Source organism: Trifolium pratense, linkage group LG3 (assembly GCF_020283565.1).
Source record: "Trifolium pratense cultivar HEN17-A07 linkage group LG3, ARS_RC_1.1, whole genome shotgun sequence".
Lineage (NCBI taxonomy): Eukaryota > Viridiplantae > Streptophyta > Magnoliopsida > Fabales > Fabaceae > Trifolium > Trifolium pratense.
Window position 1 is genome coordinate 6,921,877 of NC_060061.1, and position 11,359 is coordinate 6,933,235.

General features: G+C 33.5%; 1 protein-coding gene across 1 annotated transcript; it reads right to left on the reverse strand.

Moving 5' to 3' along the window:
• Window positions 1-225: 225 nt before the first annotated feature.
• On the reverse strand, window positions 226-5,696 carry LOC123916028 (auxin response factor 2B). Its single transcript, XM_045967349.1, has 14 exons — window positions 4,859-5,696; window positions 4,633-4,745; window positions 4,280-4,375; window positions 4,066-4,122; window positions 3,791-3,946; window positions 3,614-3,698; window positions 3,398-3,488; window positions 3,149-3,313; window positions 2,882-3,001; window positions 2,508-2,755; window positions 1,473-2,416; window positions 1,202-1,392; window positions 908-1,106; window positions 226-761 (listed from the first exon to the last, which is right to left on the reverse strand). The coding sequence occupies exons 1-13, from the start codon at window positions 5,007-5,009 to the stop codon at window positions 941-943; spliced, it is 2,583 nt and encodes an 860-aa protein (XP_045823305.1). The 5' UTR covers window positions 5,010-5,696; the 3' UTR covers window positions 226-761; window positions 908-940.
• Window positions 5,697-11,359: the final 5,663 nt, after the last annotated feature.

The window sequence follows — 11,359 nt, forward strand, 5'->3', positions numbered from 1 at the left end:
CATTTCATTTCATTCACTGAGAATTTTCATTTTCAATTTCAACATCCTTCTCCATTATCATATTTCCAATACCACGTGTCAATTTTCTACTTTATTGACATGACTTCATCTTCAATCTACACCGTCCATGTCTATACTAGGTTACTACTACCACACTCACCAAACAAAAGTGCACATATGTGAAAAATAACAAGACATAATTTAATTTAATTTAATCATACACATAGAGCAAGCAAGCAAAATGCAAATTGATATCCACAATAATTTTTTCAACATAATATTTTACTAGCACAATTTTTCTACTAAAATAAGTACCAATCAAAAATAAAAATCAGATAAACCGCACTTGTATATGATCTAATTAATTACATTAATGGGTTGAGGGGAAGGGGTGTTCTAGTCATCTAGAGATGAGAAAACGAAACTATGAACAAGGTAAGGATTTGATGAAAAATGCAAGGCAATACACCCCATACCATATAGCCTTTGCTCAAGACACAAAATTACTTACTATACTAAAAATATATACTAGGACTATATATTATAATTGGAAAGTCATATATTGAAATATACTAACACTAATTCCACGACACTGTCCAAAATCGGATGGAAACTCTACTCCAAATTCTGATACCAAACACATACATTGTTGTTGTCTCTTCAGAATTAAAACTTTCTTGTTCAGGTCATACACATATTCTCTAACTGGATCATGTTTTTATGACAGTCCTCTACTTCTTTCCATTCCAAAGTCTTGGAATCTGGATAAAACAAAACATTGTTCATACTTTATGAGATTTTTCTAGGAAAATTGTGTCAGTGTTCATACATGGCAACAACAATAAATGTGACAAGATGTTATTATAAGTACAAGGTAACATTATTGAATGAGGAAGTAATGTCATACTTGGATGCTACGAAAATCGAATCTACCAAACAATCAAGCATCTGAAGCTGATGGATTCAGCTGAGACTTGGTTTCTTGTGCATCGCCTTCAGTAGCTGAATGATTCTCTTCATTTTTTGAACTCAAGGTACCGGGGCTCATTTTCTGAATCTCCTCCTTCGGGTAGATGTAAATTTTGCGGACCATCGAACAAAACTCCCTGAGTTTGTGTAAACAGTTATGTAAATAATGTCATTCTCGAGAAAAAATAAAATTAAACAGGCTACTAAGAGAAATATAAATAGGGATCCTTACTGCCATGGGTCATCGCCAACAAGCATCATGTCACCCTCATTATCGGTAAAGACAACAAGCCAATCCTTTTGTGGAGATATTAATTCACCTCCAAATTCAAACAGCTGATCCAATTCAGCGGTCAATTCATCATAGTCACTAAACTTTGTAAGGTCCACTGATCTACCAAGTGCAATCCCTTTCTTGTGAACCTAAAATAAACAGTGTTTTCTTAATATTCTCGAACTGTTTATTTTGTCAAAAATAGAATGATAACAATACAGAAACTTACTTTTGTGCAACTTCTAGCAGAACCATTTTGTGATTTGAATTGAACATCTTTAACATGAGGCTGAGAAATTTGCAACAGCTTCTCTTGATCGTCGACTACAACTGGATTATCAGCTGCTGGTTTTGAACTCTTTGAATGCTCAGACTTTGGATCATCTTCAAATGTATGATGTTGTGATGAAATTTGCATGTGACTAACTGGCTCACTTGTATTATTTCTTTGCGATATAGAGGGCTCTGGCATTGTGGGGCTACTGAGAAGTGAGAAACCAAAAAGCTTACAGTCACCGTCTTTCGGTTTTGCAGCCTCGCTTGTATTTGCAGATACTTGTTTGTGAGGCAGTTCTCTTGAACGAGGACTCTCATATTGAGTTGGAGGTGGTGGTGGCATCAAAAAGTTTCCATGTGGGTTTTCTACTTTGTGTCCATGAAGCACAGAATAATCACCGAATGCACTGTACCTCATATTCCCTGGAACTTGGTAGGTTGAATTATCACTGCCTTGTGCAGAACCTCTCGTATTAGAGTGCAAGAAATTGAGTGACAGACCAGGTGGCATTGCAGGCCATTGACTTAGCACATTATGCTTGCCTTCACGGTCAAACATACTTTTCCTACTGTGATTGGCCACATGACCGGTTTGATCGACAAACAATTGTTGGGAAGCGTGATCTCCACGGGCACCACCAAATCCTGACAGAAGATCTGAATATGTTGCTTCCTGCCTTGACATTGACATCCAGTTCTCTGATCCAAACCTTCTTGAAGTAGAAACAGCATCAATCTTTTCTTCATCATTTCCTGGTGGCCATGCAACTGACTTCTCTGCAGTATAAGGGTCATTGCTTTCTGCCAAATTTCCTCTCAAGGTCGATGATTCTTGACCTTGCAAGACCCTCGGAAAACCATTGGAGGGCAAAGGGTCCATGCTTACTTTGGATGATGCTGTTAATCATCAAAAACATATTAGGCTTCACACAAACATAAATGTTTTGAAAAAGAAGGAACTCCTAAAAATATAAATTTCTCACAATACCTTCGCGGGTTAGAACAGAAGAATCTGGGGATGATGGAACCACATTAGCTCGGGGCCTTTTCGGCCTGGGCATTGGAAGGGGATTTAGAGCTGGAGGAGCAAGAGCAGGCTCAATTTTCCAAGGGGAAACTCTTTCGGGACGAGGTATGTTAGATGTTTCATCCCATCTAACCTTGAGACATCTCCATTTAGATTTAGGCCATCTTTTGGAGTCAGAGTCTTCAATTCCAACAATGGTTCCCGTAAACCTACAAATATAAACACCAGATCAAAAAATACAATTAGAGAAAGAAAAAGGGAAGAAAAATAAAGCAAGCAGTAACAGCATTACAACTTAATCAGAGAAAAGGACATAGCATATTAACCATTAATACCTTTGCTCAGGTGCTTCTTCACCTTCAAATCTCATTTTGAACCGCATGCCTATGGTATAATTATTCTTAAGAGACTCCATGTATTGATCGTACGGAACAATAAATTCAGCTGGACTGGTCCTGCAAAAATTGGGAAAGAATGGTGTCAATTCTTTTGCACTGGGAAATCAATTAGAAAGAAACACTAAGTCTATCACTTATCACTTAAGTCAGACAATGGTTAGAAAAGAACAGACATATAGACATAGTTAAGACAAAGTTTCATACCGAGGCTTGTAATAGACAGTGAACATGGTCCCGGTCAACACAGCATGCCAAGCAGTTGCAAGGACACCAAGATGCATACTATGGCTAGAGATAACCGAGGACGGAACATTTCCCTGCTGTCTCATTGCACGCCTGACACCAACACGAAGCTCCCCATTCTCACCTCTGAAAATTCCTAACTTAGTCAAAAACACCAACAATAACAGAAACAATGTAATTCAAAAACCATATTCTCACAATTTAACAAACCTTAGAAATATAAATGCATCCCCAGCAACCAGCCTCTTAGAACTGACAAAAACACTCCAACCACTTTGCAGCAAATGTCTACGTGGTTGACCTGAAATCAATTCACTACACATCAGACAAAAAACAAAACAAAACCATAGAATATAAATAAATAAAATGAACAAAATATAAATCAAGAGATCAACAATTGAAGATAAATGATGAGCTAGTAATTACCACGAAAGATGTGCCTAAAACGCCACTCATTCCCATGTAGATCTTTGGCCACCAATTCCTGTGTAGGTGGTTGCTTTGACATATCCTACCAACAAACAGAAAAAACTATCAATTTCAGTTGTAAGATAAATAAAATAAAACAAAAGAAGCCACAATACAGGGAACAAAAAATCAAACCAGTGGAGGTAGACACTCATCAGCGTGACGCCTAAGAACAGAAAAACCACCATGAGTACTAGTGTCAGATGCGGTCAACGTTTTACAAAACGAATGGACGTGAAACCGCGGCGGAGGAGCAGGCGGAGGTTCTTTCTCCACCGCATTCTCATCTTGCTATAATATCATTCAGATCCACATTCCAAAACAACATAAAAAAAAAAACATAAGCACATGATGTGTCTAATGCTCAAAGCCAAAAAACCAAAGAGAATTTAGAAGATAAACAAACTTACATTTGGCTCTGGAACCAAAGTCACTTGTGCAAACACCTCATCAGTATCTGGCTCAGCCTACAAAAAAATTCCAGAAAATAAATCAATAATTAAAAAAATATATTTAATTCCATAATTACACAAACAAAACAACTATGTCATTGTTAGAAAACATAAGAATTTAATTAATTAAAAAATAAAAACAGTAGAAAATAAGAAAATTAAGCAAAATTACCTTCAACATAACGTTGATAACCCGACAAAGGATCTTAGGACGGAGATCGTAAACCGGCATGTGTTGTTCCGACGCCTGATTTGTTGAAGCCTCAACCTAATGTATGTTTCAATGTTAATTTTACCATAATCATCATCATAAACATCAAAACATAAAAAAATATATAAAAAGGAAAAAATCCAGAATCTGCAAAATTTGTAGCCAAACAAGTTAAGTGTACCAAATCTGAGTTGAGTCTCAGAAAAAAAAACCGCCAACAGTAACCAACTAACTAACCAACCAGAAGAAGAACCAAACCATGAATTAATTATCGAAAAATTGAAAATGAAATGTTATGTTTATGTCTCTTTTACCTGTTCAATATGTCCCTGAGGAAAATAGAACACAAGTTCTCCTTCTTTTGGAACTGTTACCAAAGGTCCAGCACACGCATGCCATAGTTCTCTGTAAAGTGCAGCTTCAGCTTCTGAAAATTAACAACAACAAAAATTATCACAACAAAAATACAAAACAAAACCCTATTCTGAGAATCAAAACAAAACAAAACGAGGTTAACGTTGTTGTTGTTGTTGTTGTTACCTCTTCCTGATGATGAAGATGAAGAACCATTTTGACCATCGGCAACACCACCATCGTTGGTTTCACCTTTTCCGTTAACAGAATTTCCCTTCATAGATACTTCAGATGATGTCATGTTATCTCTATCTTCCAGATCTCTCATCACAAACATTCACTCTACATGAAAATTCTTGATCCAACAAAAACTATATAGATTCTTCTTCTTCTTCAAAAACCTCACAAAGTTCTAACAATTCTCAAGACCAAAAAAACCTTCAATTGACCCTTTCAACTACCCACTCTCTCTCTAGAATTCTCTCTCTCTCTAGATTTTTATTTTTTTAATTTCTCTCTCTTTGAGTTGATAAATGGTTGAAGGAGGACCAGAAGAAGCAGTGTCGGAAGAGGGGACTTAAACTAGAGTGGTTAATGATTTTAACTGCGGTTAAAGAAAAGAACCGGTAATAAACGGTAAAGGTGGTTTAAGAAACCGGGAATAGGAAGTGAAGAAGTATTAGTGCTAGGGAAACGCAAACAACGCCATAAATAAAAGGCGGCTCGGGGGTAGAAATAAACGGAGTTAAAAAGTGTAATGTAACGGAGTTAACGGAGTGTGTCTTAATTAACGGTAGCGGGGAAAGTTGTCCTGTTTTTATTGGGAAATGGCGTTGTCGTGGTGTGGACGGGCAGTGTAATGGAAGGGGTACGTACGGTACGGGTAAGAGGGGGTGCATTTAACACCCATCCATCCGCGTAACTTAACTGTGGTATGGTATGGTATGAGTTGGTTTGGTTCTCCTTTTTTTCTTTTTTTTTTTCTTTTTCCTAGATTTATGCATTTCCATAATTTTCATTAGTTAATTGCAAATTTGGAATTGGCGAAAATTTTAAGCTTCATGCGTCTTGTGTGTTTTAATGGTACAAATTAGGGAGATATTGACAAGTGTCTTCTGAAATTTTTTAAATATTTTAAATAGTAAATTTTATTTCCTTTTAAAAATTATTTAAATAAAATACTTAAAAATTGTTTTTGGACACTCGTTAACAAAACACAAAAAATTAAATGGAGAACTTTGTTCTCCTTAGCATAGCTAAAATGGTAGGGACAATACATTTTAGGGTTTTGTTAAACAGTGTTCTGATACACTAGTTAAACATATTAAAAAAAGAAACAATTGACAAAATTAATGATGAGAGAATATAATTTTTTTACATATTTAAGACATTGAATGCACGATTTACGAGATGAAATTTCTATTTTGATATCCTTAATTAGAGTTTCACGAACACTGTTTAACATTTTCCTACATATTACGTATTTCAACCTACGGTCTCCCGCGTCAAAAAAAAAAATTATAGCGGAATCTTTCTCTTATTAATCTAAAGGATGAAATTTTAGTCTTGACAAAAAAATATTTAATTAAAATAAACTAATTTTAAATAGACTTTCGATTCTTTTATAAGAAAAAATTGACTTTTTTATTTTATTGAAGAATTGATGTATATGATATATAATATAGACCAAATACATCAAATATTATTTTATATTTTTTTGTTACCAAATATTGTTTCAACCATAAAGACTAAGAAAGTCGTGACATTTTATTTCTAAAGAGTATTGTTGACATTCGTTAAACTTGGAGTAATCATTTTATGCATTGCTTATAAACTTGGAGTATTGTTGAGTGACATAGTCAAACTTAGAGTAACTCAATTGATCAAAATATTGAAATTGTTAAGTTGGACACTATTATGACCAGAGTTTAAACATTGAGCTCTCTATTTTTATGTGTGAATTTTCAATGGTATGTGACCTCTCTATGATCAGAGTTCAAACATTGACCTTTAGTCTTTAATATAAGAAAAAAATAAACTTTTAAAATACATGGAATGATTAATGTATTTGGATTAAAAAATAAACCAAATACATTCTATGAATCTGTAAAACAAGTTATCTCTTATATTAAGGACTAGAGGGAGTAATGTTATTTTTTTTGTCAAGTAGTTTAATGACTAGAAAATTCATCTTAAAGATGAATAAAAAAATAAGTGTACGAGGTTCGAACCTCAACTCCTACACATAAAGTATAATGTCTAGGTCAACTGAGCTAAAATCACAAGACAACATCAATGTGATTTGATCTCTAAAAAATTTAAACACTAATCTTATATGTACTATAGCATTAATTTGAATAAATAATAGTTAAATTTGTATGGGCAGTTTCATTTCATTTTAGTATTAGTATTTTTAATTAAAATTTAATGAGACGGTTGTGTTGTGATAATAAAAAAAGAGGGTTTGATGGGCAGCAGTGAAACGTGAAGAAGATTGAACAGGGAGTTGTCGCCCCCATTTCCGTCTTTCACATCGCTTTTCTTATCAACAAACATTATTGCCCCTCTATTTGGCCATATTATCACTACTAGCAAAATTATTTTCCAACATTCCGTGTCCAATGTGAAAATTATATTATAGTTTATAGGAGTCGATCACAATTAGTAGGATAAAGAAACAATTAATTTATCAGTCAGAAAAGAAAAAAAACAAGAATTTAGTTAAGGGTTAGATTGAGAGAATTCAACTTGTGTGAAGCGGAATAGAGTAGATATTTTAAAATGGAGAGGAGTAAATTTTGCATTCAATCTTATCTTCCAAATTGGAGGGGAACAAAATTTAAGATATGTGATGGTATGAGATAAAATTCATTCTATCATATTACATTTTCAAATCAAAATAATGGAACATTATTCTATTTCATTTTTTTTCACTCTATTTTATCTCATTCTACCAATCCAAACATAGTCTTAGATTTTAGGACGAGCAAGCATGGGCATAGGCCTAATTCAGAATAACAAACAATTACAAAAATTTCACAATTTGATAAAATTTCAGTGTTATTGTGATATCAAACATATGTTGTGAATATCTATTTTGATCTTTTTACAAAAAAACAAAGAGGACAAATCAATTTTTAACAAAAAAAAAGAAAATTAATTTTGTCAAATAGTCTAGTAGCTGAAATTTCAACTTTTAAGGTGAATAAGTGGGAGAATCGGGTTTTAAACTCCGGTCCCTGCATATAACATGCAATGTATCTATCAATCGAGTCATCCTCGCGGGGACAAAAAAAAGGGACTATTATTTATAGTCTCATAACAAAATAAGTTGGGATAATTTAGTCCTTTTTTTAAAAAAAATCCTAATAATTTTTTTTCCGAAGGACCTAAATATCACTTTATTGTTAGATACCTAATCATGTTAAGCAAAAATAAAGTGGTATTTAGGTTTGCAACAATTTTTTGTAGATAAAATTGCATGATGACGAATGTCATTAAACCTAAATAGTATCTACTTGTTAGCGTGGATAAATCTTGCGATTCTCACGAGAATTAAGAAGTAAAATTTAAGTCATGATTTTATGATAATTAGATTTACCATTTCCCATGGCAAAACTCTCGTGATGGTTATCTCATGAGAACTAAGAAGTAAAATTCAAGTCATGATTTTATGATAATTAGATTTACCTGTATAGCCCAAGGCAGAATTCCCGTGATGGTTATCTCACGACAACTAAGAAGTAAAATTCAAGTTATGATTTGATGAAAAGTATATTTAGCGGGAATCGAGTGACTTTGAATCATTAGTTTTCAACAGGGTCGACTATGGACTATGGTCAGAAGTGCCACGGCCTAATGTCCAAGATTTAGGCTCCGTTTGGATTGATGGTACATAACGGAATGGAGCGGAATGGAACATAATGGAATGGAGTGGAGCGGAACGGAATGGAACACAAATTACGTTCCATTGTTTGGATATTCAATGATGGAATAGAACAAAATTACCACTCCATCGTTTGGGAAGTAAACGGAATGAAATAAATTAAAACAATTTTATTCCAATTTTACCCTTATTTTAAAACAATAAACTATAAGCAATAACTCCAATTCACTTTCATAAAAAATAAATAAATAAATAAATAAATAAATAAAAATAAAATAAAAAGACCTTCTGCATATTATTTGTTCTTTATTCTCAATATTGTGATTGATGAAGTAGGAAAGCGCACTCATGCTGGAAGCTATAATATACATTGTTGTTATCGTAAGGGAAATTGTATGATACCCACTTCCATCACTCCATCACAAAAGTTATTTTTTTACAAAGAACTAGCATCCTGACCTTCAATGCATGGTAGGTAGTGGTACGGTCACGATACTAGTTGGTATTGTCATCATGCTTCTGGCATATATGGTGAAGCACTACTAATTCTATTTTGAACGATGCAATGAAATGCGGTAATACAAAAGAGATATTTTGGTCATTAAAAATTTAATAGGTTGCATTCCATCCTATACACCCCAAATTGGAGGGGAAGAAAAATGAATAAAAGGGATGGAATAGAATGGAATGTATTCCATTGTGTTCCACTCCATTCCATTAAAATTTTAAATATCCAAACAATGGAACCTCACTATATACCACTCCATTCCATTCCACCTTATTCCATCAATCCAAACATAGCCTTAGGGGTCCAAAATTTTTGTATGACTACCTACTTTTTTAGTAGTGATATAAAAAAGGCATGTTTCAGGAAAGCATATGTCAATTAAGCGATTTGACAACTTTATCAATTGAGAATGATATGCGAAAAACATTGATGTTGATGTGATTAGTATCTCATAATGCTCGGAGCCACCTTTGAGTACAATAACATTTTTTGATATCTTGTAAAATTGTTATTATCTATTAAGACGTACTATGTTAAATTAATAAAAAATCCTCGCATTCTCGCATTTTGTCTTGAAAGTTGAACACGGGGGATATATTAGTTTACCAAAAAAAATTATAATTATAATTGTGTGTAAAATTATGAATATCAATTTAATTTTTTTAAATCTGTAAATCCAACACAATTCAAACTCTTAATTTCTTGTAATTTTACGATAATTATGTTTAATGTATTGACATTATTCTTGACGTAATGTATTAATTTTCTACATTGTACTCTAGAGGTAGAATCATCCATTGTGGTTTTGTTTGAATTAACGAAATACTCTCTAAAGTTGTACGTAAAAAATATTTTTTAATTTATGCATATAAAAACACATTGATATTGGACTTGGACAATTAAATTTGACATGAGTGATTTTTTTGGTCAAGTTATTAAATTATAATTTGTTGATTCTTATACGTGAATTTCATTCCATTTTGTTGATTCTTCTTTGAGATTATGAATCATTCTCACATAAATAATGTGTGTGGTTACTTCTACCATAATTTTCCTCAATTTCATATTTGTTTGATTTCTTTTATTATTTCTTGCATTTTATTCTTCCATATTAAACGAAATGAAACACACGCCAATCTCCATCATGGTTTATAGTAGTGTTTTTGAAGTGATCATTACTCTATGTGTATGACTAATTACGTGCTAATGCTTTCTTATTTGAATTTAATTTACATATCAGTTTAAAGTTATTTTTACACATGCGTCCAAACTCATTAATTCACGTGAAGCTAAACTTCTTTTTTTGGTTACACATAAGCTAAACTTTAAATAATCAATAGCCAACTTCAACAACTTAAATATTCTCCACACGTCAGTAACATAAGCACAAAACCTACCAAAAACTTTGAGAAACCATACAAACCATTTGTCATAATCTTCCACACGAATCACCACCACAATCTGGAAGAATTCTGCACTTATTAACTCTGTCTAGTAATTAGTAAGAGACTTGTTTGGTTAATAATGTAAACCACACACCACACCAGCATGCTGATAAAACTTACCATATACCATCAAACATATCTCCAAGGTAAAAACTACCTAACAAAATACTCTTCATATATACACCTCTTTATTTCTATATTGCCACATAGTACAATGATAACTTTTAACCGAAACATAGTCAAATGTTATTAATTTTGTCTTTACAAATGACATAATTTTTTTGCCATATACAAATTTGTTTCTATCATTGAATAATTAATAAATTTCATCGTGGAATCGATATATCACAGACATCTTATTTGATCTAACAACATCATTTGTATTCGGTGTTAAAATGTCTCACACAGGCTGCGAGATGACCTATAAGTGAGGGCAATCCTCCACGATCTACTAGTCTGTCTGCTATTAGGTTTATGATCGGGGTATCGACGATTTATATCCGCGCCGTAAGCCTAACAACACTAAGCGATCATCACTTTGCAAGCCAATTCTGCAGGGTTGAGACAAATGTAAACCTTTTTTTTCACCACAAGTATCTGACTCACTATATCGCTTAATCTAGTTCGGAGGTCAGTTCTGGCATTAAGTGATTCCGACTCATCGCAATTGTGGGGAATCGAACCGCGGTCCCTCCTGCCAAACCCAGCATCAATTACTACTGAACCAACTAACTATCGCTAATATAGCCATTCCTATTGATGGGACTTTACCTTGAACCAACCAGACATTAACGTGCACGTGTTTCAACTTTCTTCGGTAGATAGTAATAAAGATGAAACTTAAATTA